Here is a 16,199-nt window from a genome sequence, read left to right on the forward strand (position 1 = left end):
CTCTGCACGCAATGCTCTACACAGTGCAAAAACGAAGACCTCTACACATCTGGAGTAAGAACAGTGGTAACAAAGTCATAGCTACATATTCTTCTCTACATTTTTGTTTATTGAGACAAACTAATTAAAAGGCACAAACATAGGGCATATGTTTACATGGACATTATAACAAACATATACATTAAAAGTGTAGGAATGTGTTTCCTTTCTGCTAAACAGAAAGTTCCTAAGCTTTTATATATACAAAAGTTGTACAATTTGATGTCCTAAAGTACAAAAGATCATTTATAAAATTATTTTACACTAAGCTCTATTTTTTTTTGTGGGTTTTTTTTTTTTTGTTGTTTTACTATGTAGTCCAAGCCCCTAGAACAGTTTCACGTAATGATACAGATACCTGTCACCTGAGCCAGCAGCCTGGCAATCACTGCTTGTTACTGACACGGCAGGGTAGGAACGGAAGCAGCCAGTCCATTTTGACTAGTCAGTCCTGCTAGCACTCTGTGAAAATGCACACACTCTAATCTCTGTAGCTTTCAACTTCATTAAGATATAAACATCTCAACTGTAATCTTTATTTTATTTCTCTTTTTAATGTAGAGTCTTGGGTTTAGGGTGGTTGTGTTTTTTTTTTTAAACAAAGGTTTAAAAACGTGAATATGTGACATGATAGTCGAAAAAGTATAGCTGTTTCCCTAGATCTTGCTTTCTACTTTATGTACAGATAAACAGGTTAAGAAATAAAAAGCACATGTAGCTTAAACATGTGTGACCATTTGTGGAGAAGTTCTGGGCTGTGCAGTTGAAGCCATCACCCCAGAAAGTCCCACAAACTGATAGAAATGTGTTAACACAATAGAAGAGTAACGTAAAAATGATGATGTTTGCAAATATTTACAAAGTTGAACAGATTTGCACAACACTTGATTAAGAAATAGGGGAGAAATTAAAAGACGCTCTCTGCTTGTCCTGGAGGGGCATCCTACCTAGTTAGTGGTTAGAATAAAAACTGTATACAATTTAATATAAGACAAAACTTCTAGTGAACAACTAACACGTCTGTCCCCTGCTGCAACACCAGCAGGCTCTGATTGGGAGGCAGAGGGCATAAAAATCATACCCAGTGCCTCCAGAATCTTCCAGCTTAAAGCAATATTTCTTAAGTTTCAAAGCACTCCTTTTGCTCCTAGATAAGAGTCCCATAGGGGTCTGACTGTTCAGAGACCATGTTTACATACATCTCGACTCCTCTTCTGTCAGCCACGGCTGTTTCTCACCAAACCATAAGCTTTCTTAAACAAAATGTTGACTACAATGCTCTATTCCCTTAGGGTAATATGTTGGGTAATATTTACATCTCCAAATATCAGGTCACAATCCCTATTATACGTTGAAGTTAGAATGATAAGTTATCATATGCTTTGCATATCAGAGCTGGTATCACCTTTCCCATAGGGAATGCTGCCTGAAATTACCATATTCCCAAAGGTAAAATGCATATTTTTCTCCAAAATGCATTTTTCTTTTGTTTTAAATGACAACATTGTAATGCATTTACTCCTTAAAAGAAAAAACATCAACACAGACAAGGATTCTACACTAGCTCAGAAACTGAAACAACTGCCAAGTTAAGATTAGCCATCCGCCCTGTTAAACACACAGAGGGGTCTTTGCTAGTGCTTACATTAAAGTAATTCTCTAAGTTATAATTTGGGGGATAAAACATAAAACTGGTTTTTTTTTTTAGTTATTTTTTTTTAAACTCTGGCAATAAGTATCTGCTCTAATTCAGCATCAGTCAGCTAAGAGGGAAAACTTGCGCTAACTCAAGTGCTCCAGTGAAACTCAAGGTTGAACCATACAAGCCAAATCAACAGGGGAAGATGCTACTATGGTCTCTGATGGTGCATGTTGCCCCAGTGTCTTAGTCTGAATTTATTATTAACTAAACCAAAATGAAACAAAACAAAACAAAATAACCCCAGCAACAGAAATAATAATAATAAACCCAAACAAAAACCCAGAAAAGAACTGCTGGTAAGGATTCCATTTTAATCCTTTTTAATACTGTTTAGAAACTCTTTTTACCAGGGAGGAGACGTGGGCAAGGCCTGGGGCAGGAAAGGCATGCTCTCTACCGGTCTCATGGCTATATTTAAGGGACCAGCTAACGTCATGGGCGTGGGGAGGTTCATGGGAGATGTTATAGTGACTGGATGTGCTATATTCACTGGAGCGGTTACTGGGGTAGGTAAATTGACTGGTGTGGTGAGCGTTAATGGAGATGTCATGGATAATGGACTTGTTATAGTTACAGGATGCCCTAGGTTCATCGGACTGGATATATTAACTGCACTTGATACATTTACTGGACTTCTCATGCTCATTGCAGCTGCCACTGTGACTGGGTTTGTGATAGTCCCAGAAGCCACAGAGGACGTTATATTGAATGGAGTAGTAAGAGTCACAGGCGTAGTAGCAGCAGTGGAGGTTTGGCACAAGTTAGCAGCTTCTAAAAATGAGACATAAAAAGACAAAAAGGTTTTAACACATAAAAAAAAACCATGGACAAGATATATATAAAAAAATAAATAAATAAAAAGGCAAGAAAACGAAAAAAAAAAAAAGAAGAACAAAAACAAAACCCAAACAAGAACAGGCACAAATTCTGGCATCATTTTCTTTAGGAATTATTAGTAAGTTAAAACTGTTAACATTCTATAGCCTACAAGAAATACAAACTCTCATGCACTTCATTTCAATGCAATATCTTTTGTTTTTTTCCTGAGAAGTCAAGCGAGGTTGTCTTATAAAGAGGGTTTCCATGTGCATAAAAACAGCATTGTACAGTCAAAGAATCCTCCCAAGAGGAACATTATAAATAGAGGAGAGAGTGTACATACCGAATGGTACGTACTCTATAGCCTTCTCAAAGGTGAACTGACATTCTGTGAAGGTTTTAAAAAGTCATTATTAGGGACTGATTAAGCAAAGCTCGTTTCAATATTTACCTGCTTATTTCAGTCTTAATTATTGCTACTAAATACTGCTCCACTGATCACACTTAGCGATTTTCAAGGCTACCCAGTACACCCTTCCAACCCCCAGCATCTCCTCAGCTTTCACATAAGCTACAGCTCCACACCAGCTTGGTTTGCTCTCTGGGGTTTTGGGTTGGTTGGGTGCTTTGGGTGTTGCAGCAAGCAGGAATTAAGTGCTGAACAAAGCAGCCGATGAGCAGATCAGTGCCCGGCCCTGCTGCCATGGAAGGGGGGGTGCTCTGGCAGGGCTGGGCACTGAGGAGCGGGCAGAAGCGGTCCAGGACATGGAGAGATCACTACACATCCATCAGCACCACCTGCCGGCTACCCATACTAGAAGGCTCCAAAAACAGAAGCGGGTTGGTGGACGCGGGTAAAGGGAAGGGATGAGTGCTAGAGAAATCAACAAAAATACATCCTACATCAAAGTTACAGCACTTCTAAGCCATGTCTTGTTCCACATTTGTAGGGTAGGACACCAAGCTCAGTCTACACCCACATTTCAGGAGGTAAGCCAGGAGCAAAGAGTCCACTCTTGCCACTTGGGCAATACAAATGTACCAAGACAGAGTTAACTTTGAAAGCAACATTAGCCCCATTCAAGGGTTACTGTTGGTTCTTCAAAGTCCATATCTAGGAGGGGTGGAAAGGAAGGGAAAGAGTAAAATAATAATAATAATAATAAATTGTGAAAATAAATCATATTAGACTAAAAAAAAGTATTCCATAATGTGTTGTAAAACCAATGCAACAGGGGGCACAAGCACAGGAGAACCAGCATGGAAAGAGCAGCAAGGGGGCATGGCACTGTCTGGACTAGCTTCACCTTCCAAGCACAGTACTACACTCAGACACATCCCACCCGTGCCCCTTCCCAGTTCAGTTAAGCTCATATCAACTGACAGCACCTCTACCCACCCACCTCCCTCACCCACCAGTCTGCCCCAACCCACTCTTCGTGTGAGAGCATATTCAATCATCTGAACAGGAAAGGAAGAGGGAACAAGACATAGGAAGGAACAAGCAGAAACCCCAAATTCTCAAGATTTTCTAACTCTGACAGCCTTCTGTTTTATCTAGTGGCCTGATGGTCTTTTAACGTTTCTGTTATCACTGCATCTGAACATGATGAAGCTGTTTCTACACTGTCTGATCACAGAATTCAACTGGAATAACAACCACGGCGAAAGGAGCTAAGCAGCCTAACACACAAACAAGACCTAGAAAAGAAAAAAGACTGAAGATACTGAAAGTAAGCTTAGGAGAAAAGGAAAAACAAGGTGAGTCAATAACATTTATTACTAGAACAGCTAGCGAAAGCAGCAAGCAGTGGCTAGGAATTCCTTCTAAAAGGAGAGTCACAGATAGGCATTAGAAATCAAACTGTTGTGAAAGAGTAAGAAAGCAGTAACTGAAGACTTTAAGCTACTGAACTCCCACACTAAACTGAAGCAACCTATTCTTTGACACAAACCGACACACTGACCAACAACGGGAAGCCATTCAACTGCAATGGCAGCAGCACATATGTATGTAAGCTGTAAGCTAGTGATAATGACAAATGGGGTCACTTATGAGTTAGTTCTGTAATTAAAGTAAGTGAAAAATACCACAAACAAACAAACAATGTGTTCTAGAAAACCTTGTGCAAAGCCAGTTACATGATGCTAAAGCCAATGGAATAAATTGGGGGAGAAATGATGAAAGGGACACAGAAAGCACCCACATGCAAACTGATGATGATGCAATGACCGAGGGTGTTATGTATGTATATACATATAAATATATATGCACACAAGTTAACAACTGGTAAATATGCACAAACACAGCTGAAAACCACATGCAAGGATAAAAAACACACTCTTGCCTTGGAGCAGACACAAGCATCTCTTTATAATGATGACTGCTATGCGCACACACCAAAGGGAAGCGGGTAATAAGGAGCTCATTTACAACAGGGTAATTTTGGCCACGTTATCCTCCTGCTAGTTTCTAGCTATTACTAAGAATGAAACGTTCCTGTAAGACATCCTTCTCTGACATCTTAAACTCCCTGTAGAACTACCAACACCAGTATCTTACAAAGCCAAGACTGTAAGTATTGGTTTGTTTTACCTTTCTTCCTTGCTTTGACGGCCTCTTCCCATAATCTCAGGGTCTCTACCTGCTTTCCAGGCCAACTTGTTACATGCTGTTGCTGCTGCTGCTGTTGCTGCTGCTGCTGTTGTTGTTGCTGTTGTTGTTGCTGTTGCTGCTGCTGCTGCTGCTGTTGTTGCTGTTGCTGCTGCTGCTGTTGCTGCTTCTGATTGCTGGTCTCTTCACTCATGCATGCTAGGCCAATTAAGTAAGAACACAAATTCACCTTGAAAAGTTACTCTGTTTTCTGCTGACATCACAAAGGCTTCTTCCATAAAGAGCGTGTGGAATCTCACAGGATTCCAAGAGCAAAAATCAAAGGTGCTTAAAACCACATAATTAATTCTGTGCTTTAGAAAACTACTTTTCCAAGAGCTAAAACACAAAGTGCAAGTCGGGAACATCTGCTTTGACTTCCTTTCTGATTATTTTGTTTGCATTTTAGGAAGAATGGAAGAAAAGTCTCCAGGCTCTAGACTTCGAGCTGCTGAGCCAACTGCACTGGTTCTAAATCTCAGCTTTTGAAAGAAAAAAGCCTTTTAACTTGTTATTCCAAGTATGACCTCAAACTTTCAGTTTACCTTTACATCACAGAACAGTGCGTTACTACTCTCTGGCCACCCAACAGCTCATCATTTCCACCTCTAACAACTGCTGTAAATGCCTCATGTGAACTGGCCGAGCAGCCCCAAACTGGCTTGGGAAGCCAGAGCTGTAACCCTATACCTTGAAAAATACTTCACACCCAAATTTTGTGTTAAGCTCAACCATCAAGCATTTCAGACATTCCCAGGACCTTCAAATTAGCCAGGAGTAACAGGCACTGAAAAGATGCTGTAAATTAATACTGTTTAAAAGGCTTCAAGGACAAAGTTTCCAAAGACAATCCTTACTTCTCCCTCTAGATTGCTCTGAAAACCCATTCTATATCATTAACCATGAGGTTAACTTAAGTTACAGGTATTTTAATACGGAAGATGCGAAAATCAAGCCTTTCCTTGCTTACTAGGCACTCCCAGGTTCAGGCTTCAGCACTTCCACAGACTTTAAGACTAGAAGGAACTATTACAAGCATCCCATCTGAACTCCTGCACACCACCAGGCAAATGCCATTAATGCTCAAAACGTTTTAGGGCTGGACTTAAATGCTCTTCCTGTCAGTTAATGCCAATGGGAGGAATAATCGAACCCAAAGGGTCAAAGCTTGGAGGAAGCACAGAAATCTTTCTCCTGTTTTTGAGGAGCTTTAGGGGAGGCTTCGCACCTGAAACTTGCCAGATCTTAGCAGCTCTTAAATATCCTAAGCTCTCCAGAATTATCTGCTGGACTTTTAGGCCTGTAGGGTTCAGCAAGTACTTAGAAACTGAGAAAACCTGGGAACTCTTGTTCAAAGGGATGGGTTACCCTCACAAGTTGCAGGGATAAGAGCACATTCTAGCAGCAAACCAATTCCACACAAGCCAATTCTTGAGCAGAAGATTGTTATCAAACATCTATTTTTAATAGGTGTGAACAGAGCATTCACACCTATTAAAACGCACCCTCAGGACTGAGGGGTGCGTTTTGGCATTTTAAGTCACCAAAGGCAATTCCCTTTGCAAACACACTGTTATTAGAAATGTTTTTAAAACGTTCACCTACTTTTATTGATGCCTTGTTTACAGGTATTACAGTTGATACTTTGGCTCTGCCCGTGTGTCTTTAAGTGGCTGGTGATATATGCTGCACTCAGAAGTTTACCACAGATATTACACGATACCTTTCCTTCATGGCGCACCATGTGTGTCCGCAGTCTGTCTTTGGTGGCAAAGGCAGCAGTGCACGTCTATATAGAGGACAACAGTTACACTTGAAGTGCAGACAGCATCGTTACAGTATGAATTACATGCCCACCATAAGGCTGGTTTACCTTGTACGTGCAAAAATCACACTCTATGCTACTTGAACTGTCTTTAAATAGTGGTTGCTTTACCTACCATAACAAGAGGTATCTTATAAACAAAGCCTAGAACAGGCAAAGTTGGGTTTTGATACAATTTAACTGTACAAATATGAACCTGATACCCTCAATTGCTCAATTACGTTTGTTCCTATCCAAATCAGAACAAGGAAATGAAACCTTCTGCTAACGCTATTCCTTTTACACAAGGCTTTTATTTAATGCGATGAGTCACTAAAACACAGGTTGGAACAAGCATGGCTATTCCAAGCAAAACAGTTAATTGTTCCAGGGCAGTCAAGTTTTCTTCTCTTAGACTCAGTCATAGACTTACACCAACTTGCTTTCACCTCCCAGCAAAGTAACGGACCCAGAACCAACTATTCCAACCCGTTTTACATGGATATAGCGAGGAACATATGTAACTGAAACATGCTGAGAAACACACTGCACACATGACTCCAGGAAACAGCACTGAGCTGAGGATGCTGTTACAATCCTACTGCTAAGTTAAGCATATCTTAAAACAGAGCACCTATGTTGTTCTCCAAGAAAGCAAAAAGCCTCTCATCTTCCTTAAACAGCAGCCGCAGCATCCTTTTAAACGGCATCTACACTTCCATCAGAACTACAGTGCTGCTGGTACGCAAGGCAGATGTAACTTTATTCCTAAGCTTCCTTGTCAACGAACAGTCCAGGAGCAAATACAGTTCTGGAAAGATTATTCACCTGAGATGCTAATGTTACAATAAGGCATTGTTCTTAACAAATCACTTTAGCCCTTACTTGGCATTTGAAGGGTCTCTCTGTTGAGTGAACATGTTTAACGTGACAGCTTAAATGATCAGGCCTGCAAACAAGAGAGGAACAGAGAAGAGAATGCACACTGTTACAAATACATAGTAAGGACACGGTGGCTAGCGGTGCTGAACACTGCTGGTGACCCCTTGCAGCCCACCCCCTCTGCACAGCACACATAAATCCCTCCCCTCCCCTACGCAGTGGCTTTCAGCTAGAGTAACACACAGTTATGCTGAGACCCGACCTGCTGTGTAAAACTTAACCACGTTCCTCTTAACACACCTGAAAATGGTACGTTTGGTGGCACCCTGTGTAAAGGTGACAGAGCAACGGCTCTAAAGGTTGAAGCTTGCTCTCTGTCACAAGCACAGGTGTAAATACAGCCAGCAGCAATGCAAGCTCCCCCGCACTACTCTGTCAGTACACTTCAACCCTGCTACCAGACAAGGAGGCAGTCTGCCCGCTGTGCCATATCCAGCCACTGACCAAAGGCTGGTCAAGGGGCTCCGTGACGCCCATCAGTGACACGGACACGTGTCCTATGGACCTGGATGAGGTCACAAGATCCTTTTAAAACACTCCCACAAAAGAACGAGCACTTTTGGCTCAGAGCAAGACCCACACCCTAGAGGTAAACAAGGCTCTTTATCCCCTCACCAATCTTCTAAGATGTCTGGTTCTCCTAGCCCCTCGCTATGATAGCTTAACCCTTCTTGGTTATGAAAAGCCAATACTTGAGCTCGCCTGGGATTTTCTACATGGTACCTCGAGAAGCCTTTTCCACAAACACCACAGGTGTAGGGTTTCGTGATGCCACCTTCGTGGGACCTCACGTGGTAGGTCATGCGATCCTTCCTCTTGAAGCGCTGATTGCAAATGGGACATTCAAAGGGTTTTTCATCTGAGTGGGACAGCTTGTGCCGGTTGAGGTGGTAGACATCCCTGAAGGCCTTTCCACACATCTCACAAGCGTGGTTCTTCTTAACGGGCTTGCTGGGCTTCTTAGCTGTCTGAGTCACTGCCATGGCCGTCGCGCCGGCACTACTGCTGGGGTTGGTGGCAGAGGAAGACGTAGTGACTGTGGACAGGATGCCTGCGATAGTCGACACCAGTGAACTTCGGCTGTTGTCACCAGCGATGGTGGAGATAAGGGGCACCATTGTGGTGGGAGTTTTCTTTGGCCGTGACACTAACTTTATCCCTGTGTGGCAGGACTCGTGACGCCTCAAATGGTAGCTGTCCCTGAATGCTTTGCTGCAGTAAGTGCACACAAAGGAGGTTTTAGGTTTTTCCTTTTTAATCCCAACAATAGCATCCTTTAATGTTTCTGGTGCAGGCTGAGGTTTCTGCGTTATTGGTAAGGGCAGAATCGGCTTCTGATCGGGTGGTTCAACAGCAGAGCTCAGGAGAGGCAACAAACTGTTCTGTGCTGCCTGCTGTTGGTGATGTGAGGCTTCGTGTGCCTAAAACCAAACATTCACACTTAAATTCTATTGATGGGTGCTCGCTCTGACACGGTGAGAACATTGACAACCTACAGGAAAGCGCATTCTACACCAAAAGCCATTGAAGTAACAACCGGAAAAGGGAACAGAACTCTGGTGTCGGACAAGAACACACCCGCTCACGCTGTACATGCATTGGCTGGGCAGATTCTGTGGCAAGCAGAGGGATGGCACACATCATAACAAGCAAATAATTAATAAGTTTCCGGAGGGCAACACTTCCTATGGAAAACAAGGAGGCGCTTGTCAGATCTTTTCCTAACACAGCATTTGATCTTTACATAACAGATAACTTGTTTTGCTAGCGATCGTATCAGATGCCACCTTGGGACTATCTTTGGAGCTTATGAAGGCACCGACAGCAGTTGCAAAATAATGCCCCACCTTTAAGCCGAGCTTAGAGCACGCTGAGAAGCAAAGTGCAGCCACAGGGAGCCAGGATGCGCTAAGGTGTCTTATTTAAACAGCGGGCTCGTACTGGTGTGTTAGCACTGAACCAAAGCAGCTTGAATCCAGGGCTGTCTAAAGCCACATTGCTATACTTAGCAGGTTCCCATCGCATTTATACACTGAACACCGTGCTCTTTGCACCTGGAAATGAATGAGAATAGTGACATGTCCTTTTCCTCTTCGTCAGCAGCTACTCTGTGATAGGAAGAGGAGCTAATCGATGAGCGCTGTAGATATCTAGAGATGCTGGAGAACACAGCTGGGGGCGTTGGGGGAAAAAACCAGCCCTGAGAACTGTTTCAAAACAGCCAGTACCAGCTGACTGCGAACTACAGAATCAGTGGGAGAAGCTAAAGGGAAGAGACAGAAGGGGATCCCCCGCTCAGCTGAGCTGCAGCTACAGGCTGTCCTACACGCCGCTTGTATTCTGAGGCTGTTTATTCTAAGGCAGAAAACACGGTGATTAAAACTCCTCCAGTCAGACTAGGACAAAACCCTAGCAGATACAATTTTAAAGTGGTTTAGAAACCACACAAACCAATTCAGCCTAATGGAGCATTAAAATAAATCACTCTAGCACCCTAAGCCAGTTTAAGCGCATCTGTATTCAAGATGTGCCTCGCTCTCATCAGACCAGTTTTAAATCAGTCTCGTTATTAACGCAGCGTGCCAGGGCTGAAGCTGAGTTTGGGGAAACTTGCATTCCCATTGGATCACTGCTGCAGCCTTCCAGGACTTCTTCCCTATGGTTCCTGTCACAAAATAACATGACCCGAGGCTGTCAGAGCTGAATAAAACACTGCGCTGACTCGTGCCCCCCAACCTGTCTCTGTTTTCAGCAGTTCAGGACGGGCAGCGTTACAAACCACGCTCAGGCTAATACTCTTCCTATGGGAACCCATTCCATCACGTCCTCTGGAGAAGTCAGTACCTCCAGGAGCTCACTTAGGGACTTGATTCTTAGTCGCATCCAAGCTCTGGCCACTTTGCCTCTCCCAGCTGCAGCAGCAACTACAGCACCTCCGTGGGGCTGCAGGGGGGTCCCACCTCCTCCTGCCACCGCTGGGGCCCTGCAGCGTTCGAGGCACTCACTTTTCAGGAGCACGATGCCGGTGATGTTTGGATAGAAGCCACCGGTGGACACAAACACTGACCCACGTGGGTGTGAATACGTGCTCCCTAACACTCCAAGCCTATCTGACAGGAAAACGGCTCACGGGAGAACGCTTGGATTTGGTGTGACAACGTGCAGGACTCGGCAGGAGCCAGGCCAGCCTGTCTGGTTGGATCCCATCCGCGCTGGAGCTCGGGATGCAACAGGTAGGTTGAGAATTACCACACCAGGCCTGGCCACAGAAGCCACCTCAAACAACAGCCTCAGGGCCTGCTCTGTGATTGCTGAGGAGCCCGAATGTAGAACTCTCCTGGAACCAGCGTGGTCCAAACTCCAGCATCTCCACTAAACTCCTGCCTGACTTCAGTGGCAAACGTGGAGTTCCAACCGCTCCTTTTCCATGTTTTTACAAAGCCACTGGGACACCTACGTTGCATAAAACCAGCATGCACGACACACATCGAAAGCACAGTATTAAGCAAGTTGTGTACTTAAAAGACAATTTTAATTTAAAAACTAGAAAATCTGAGATGTTTTACAGCCAGCTTGGAATAAGAGTTAGACAATGTTGTTAAACTGCATCAGAAGACACTTAAGAGCACCTAAGGATAGCTCCAGAGATACAGTTACAAAGGCAGAGCTAGCAGATCGGATAATAGAGAGCCCAAATCCTTTGGACAAGGTTCAAACTTACGCAGTTTATGGATATTTTTAAGCCTTAAAGAACCGTCAGCACTTGATGGTAACGATGCACTTATTGCTACGGAACCGATCCGGATGGGAGCCATAAAACAATGTATATTCATAGGGCTACAGGCTACCGAGCCGCTGCTTATATAAGTCTGCTTATCTTGGTTCCCAGATAGCCAGTGCTATTAGCAGGGCTGTCTTCCTAACAACCCCTGTTTGCAACAAGCAGTATCCCTCCTGCTGCAGCATCAAAGCCTTTTAGCAAAGGAGCAGGCAGTATTTGTTTCACCCCCTGCTCCAGAAGGGAGCTGGCACCTGCTGCACGCCCCTGGCAAGTCATTCCTATTCAGGCACAGACCCGGCTTTGCTCGACCCAGCATTCACATCAAGTCAACAGTTCTGTGATACTTGGCTCGCCCGGGCCAAACCCCCCTGGGTCCTAGCACTGATTTGTGCTTTCCTTGGGGGGCAGTAAACACCAGCGAGCTGTAATTCCTGACCCGCAGTGCTAGGATGTGGCATTGTGAACTCCCAATGCCAGAGGCGAACATTTTTTCGCGCTCCAGCCTTAATGTGAGAGCAACAAATTAGCATGAGTCATATCTCGAGCGCTCTGCTTGATGGATGAGTCCTCCTCACATTAACAGATACAACTTTCACTTTCCCCAGCACATACTTAAAGTGGGTTTCAAAATGAGCATTTCAGGCACTACTAAGATCCCAACGAGAACTGCTCCAAACAAGAACCGCTTACTCAGTAGCGCAGCCTTTAAAGAGAGAGCTACAAGTCATCAAAACGCCACCTAAACACAATCAGACAACTTTATTTGGAAGGAGCAATTTACAGTCGCGCATCCCGTCGCCGCCAAGGCTCGAATTAAGGCATCCAAGCCTCCTCCAAACACATTTAGCTAAGAATTACAACTCTACACACAGTGCCTTGAGCTGTCCCTGAGAAATCCTGTCACAGCTGGAGCGTGCTAAAAGCCCCCTAGAAGAATGAGGGGTTTATTCAGCCCCTGGCATTTGTTATTTAACCAGTACCGAGGAGGGGCCGGGAAGGGCTTTTAAATCCACTTTTTCCTGCTAGTTTTAACTAATCCCAGTTGGATCTCGGCTGACAGGCTGCTGGGGAGCAAGGAGGAGAACTAAACTCACATCAGGAGTTGTCTGAACAGTGCTTTCTGCCCGGTGCATGAGGATGCTCGCACCCTACATGATTAGTTTGAACAAACTGACTCAAGGGACGATATCCAACATTTCTTCCGAGGTCTGAACGCTTTACTCTTTGGGGCAAAAATAAAGGAGTCAGAGGAAACCTTCCACGCCACGGCTTTACGAAGATGCTTCCAAGTCGCACAGAGCTGAGCACGTTAGGAAAGCGAGCTGCCGACTCCTTAATTAGAAGCAGCAAAATCCTACTCCTAAATCCAAGCGCGGCACGGCTATTGCAAAAGGCAGAACCCTCCTCCAGCATCCAGAGGAGCAGGAAGGCGCTGGACACGTACTTAAAAGTATTACTCGGCGTTTCTTAACGGAGGCTCCTGCAACGCCACGCTGCCAGCCTGGGAAACGCTCAGCTGGGAGGCGATAAAAGCAGCTCCAACTAGGAGGGAGATGGCCCTAAACTAAGGAGATTAACTTCTTAGCGTGAAGTTTCCTACGTGCGAATCACAACTGCCCACTAGAGAGGGGAATAATTCGCCAGCCCTCAGCCAAACTCGATGGCATCGCCCATGGCGAAAAGGCGGAAAACCCAGCTCCCGGTACCGGCTCCCCGGGAACATTCCCGGCGTGTTTTTGGAAGCAAGAGCACCCGAGCAGTGACTCATCCCTCGGTACTTGCAAGGGAACGATTCTGCCCTTCTCGGAAGGAACGGTGCTGGCTCTCGGCGGATTTATTCATTCAACTCAGGCTTTCGAACTCGTGTCACGGGGCGGGTTTGGGATTAATCCCGAGGAGGACAGGGAGCGAGTGCCCGCCGCCACGAACGTGCAAAGGGGATTATTGTACCTTGACAAAGGTGATGTGCGGGGCTGCTTATTTCTGTCCCCTCTCCCTCCTATTGCAGTCACACATTCCCAAGCTCCGAAAGAGCAGGAGGCACCAGAAAACGATCCGGCGTGAAAGGGCTCGGCTCACAAAAGCCAAGGGAGGATCGTGCTTTCTTTTTTCCTCCTCCTTTTTCCCTCGCTACCCTGCCTTTCCCTCGGAATTACATAAACAGCGGTGCTCCGAAGTCAGCCTTTCGCAGACACAAGGGGGGAAAATAGTGACTCAGTTGGCAAAGGGAGGGGTTGCCCGCTCCACCGGCCCTATTCCTGCCCGTTACCGTTAGCATTTCGCCAGTTTTCACACGAATCCGGCCCGCTCGCGTCCCATTTTAAACGAAAACAAGCTCCCCCGCCAGCGGCCCTGAGTCAGGCCGGTTCAAGAGGGATTAATGCATTCTCCCAGAGACGGTGTTTGTTCCATCAGGGTTTTGTTAGCGCCCGGTGGAAGGCTGCGCTGGTTTTTATTGTTGTTTTTCTTTTTGGCGGCGGGAGGGGGGGGGGGGGGGGGGTCGGGAGAAAAGCAACAACAACAACAAAAATAGGTTATTTCGGGGGAAAATGAAAGGTACGGGATGATATCGGCTTTCTCTGGAAATAAATAAATAAGGGAGCAGCATCGCGGGCGGCGGCGGAGCGCGGCCAAGCCGGGAGGCGGGCGGGGAGACACAGGCGAGGAGGGAAAAGCGCTGCCGGCGGCGCGGGGCCCGGGGCTGCCGCTGCCCCAGGCGGGCCGAGCCGCTCCGCTCCGGGCCGGGCCGGGCCGAGCCCCGCCGCCGCCGCGGGCCCGGCCGGGGGGGGAGGCGGGCGGGAGGCCGGGCGGCGGCGCTGACTGACAGCCCCGGCCTAGCGGGGAGCCCGGCGGGCGGCCGCTGAGGGGAGGGGGGGGGCGCGGGCAGCGCCGGCCGCCGCGGGGCCTCACCTGAAAGAGGAACGCGGTCCAGTTGGCCTCCATGGCGGGGGCGTCCCGGTCCTCGGCGGGCGGCGGCAGCGGCGGCTCCGGCGGCGCGGTCCCCCCCCTCCCTCCCCCGGGCCTCAGCTACATGGAGCCGACAACAAAGCGGCGGCGGCGGCGGCGGCTCAACATGGCAGCGCCGAGCGGCCGCTTCCGCTAACCTCCGGGCTGCACCACTGCGGCCCAGAGGGGGGAGGCGGCGGCGCGGCGGCCCGGCGGGGCGGTGCGGGCCCGGGCCGCCGCGGCGCCGCCCCCGCCGCTCCCCTCACCTCGGGGCGGGCGGCGGACCCGGGCCGGCGCGGCGGGGTGTCAGGACGAGCGGCGGGGCCGGGGCGGCGCGGAGGGCCGGCCGCCCCCCCCGCGGGGCTGGCAATGGGCCGGTCCCGAGCTGGGGAAGCCGAGGCGAGCTGTGGCGAGAGAAGATGGAGGAGCGGCCGAGCTGTCCAGGGCCGCCGCCGCCGCCTCGGCCCGGCCCGCGGGGGCCGCCTGCGCCGCCCGCCCTCCTCCTCCTCCTCCCTCTCCCCTCCCTCCCCGCCCGCCGCCTCCGCCCGCCGCGCAGGGAGGGAGCCGCGGGGGCGGCGGGGGGCGGCTGCGCCCGCGGGTGCGGGACGGCGGCGGGCGGAGGCCCTGCAGGTGCCGCCCCGCCCGCTGCCGCCGGGGCCCGCGGGGATGAGGCTGCGGAGGGGGGGGTCCCCCGGGGCCGCGCTGACCCCGGTCCCCCCGCGGGGCCGCGGTTCGAGGCTCCGTCAGCGCAGCGCAGCCGGGATGCGCGGCCCCGCGGCCTCCAGCCTGGCCCCCGCGGGGCTGCTCGGCTTTACCCCCCCTTGCTCCCCGTATACATTCGGGTCCGAACTGACCGGATTCCTCGCATGGAGGCAGCTCCAGCGCAGCACCCGAATGCAAATCAAAGCCGCAAGCAATTAAGTGTATACTTACCGTTAATTACGTGTTTACACACATCAAGCACATCCCAGACAGGCGAAGGACGGGGCCCTGGGCTCCCTGCGCCGGGAGGGCTCCTCCTGCTTCCTGGGTGCTCCAGGAGGCAGCGAAGGATGCGGGGGCACCGCAGGTACCTGTATCCCCACCTGAGGATGAGGGAGCCGAGGGATGGGTAGCGGGGACAGGCAGAGCGCGGGTGTGCGGGTTGGATGCTGCAACAGGAGGGGGTGTTCTGACACCCAGACGCTGCTCACACAAGGGGGGAGATGACACAGCCTGGCAGCACTTTATTGTGCGCTCCCCCCTTAGCTCCGTTCAATCCCGTGCTCGCTGACCCCGCTGCATCCGAGGCCTCGGTGCCCGCTGCACCGGCTGCTGCACAGCCTGACCTCAGCAAGGAGCCGGGTTGATCTCGCCTCCTGCTACCAGTAACACGAAGGCAGGTCCCAAAGCCCCGGGGCTGCGCCGCTCCGATGCCCCATTGGGGGTCCCAACCCTCCCCGAACGTTTCTTTGCTTTCCAGGAGCGTTGCAATGGAGCCGTTGTTCCCCTCGGGATGCTTGCGGTCGTTTCA

At 48.5% G+C, this 16,199-nt stretch overlaps 1 protein-coding gene across 5 annotated transcripts; it reads right to left on the reverse strand.

The window, feature by feature from the left end:
* Positions 1–88: 88 nt before the first annotated feature.
* On the reverse strand, positions 89–14,883 carry VEZF1 (vascular endothelial zinc finger 1). 5 transcript variants are annotated; one of them, XM_061363349.1, is made up of 7 exons: positions 14,651–14,883; positions 8,575–9,380; positions 7,903–7,966; positions 6,819–7,002; positions 5,157–5,372; positions 2,904–2,948; positions 89–2,512 (listed from the first exon to the last, which is right to left on the reverse strand). In XM_061363349.1, exons 1-7 carry the CDS (start codon positions 14,681–14,683, stop codon positions 2,085–2,087), a joined length of 1,776 nt encoding a protein of 591 aa, XP_061219333.1. In that variant the 5' UTR covers positions 14,684–14,883; the 3' UTR covers positions 89–2,084. The 5 variants fall into 5 exon arrangements, with proteins under 5 accessions (XP_061219333.1, XP_061219335.1, XP_061219336.1 ...); XM_061363351.1 differs by having other exon boundaries at positions 8,662–9,380; positions 14,651–14,882; XM_061363352.1 differs by having other exon boundaries at positions 8,683–9,380; positions 14,651–14,881.
* Positions 14,884–16,199: the final 1,316 nt, after the last annotated feature.

The sequence above is a fragment of the Neopsephotus bourkii genome, unplaced genomic scaffold (genome assembly GCF_033783945.1).
Source record: "Neopsephotus bourkii isolate Nb327-2 ecotype Australia unplaced genomic scaffold, CSIRO-AGI_Nbou_v1 NB_1154, whole genome shotgun sequence".
In the NCBI taxonomy this organism is placed as follows: Eukaryota; Metazoa; Chordata; class Aves; order Psittaciformes; family Psittacidae; genus Neopsephotus; species Neopsephotus bourkii.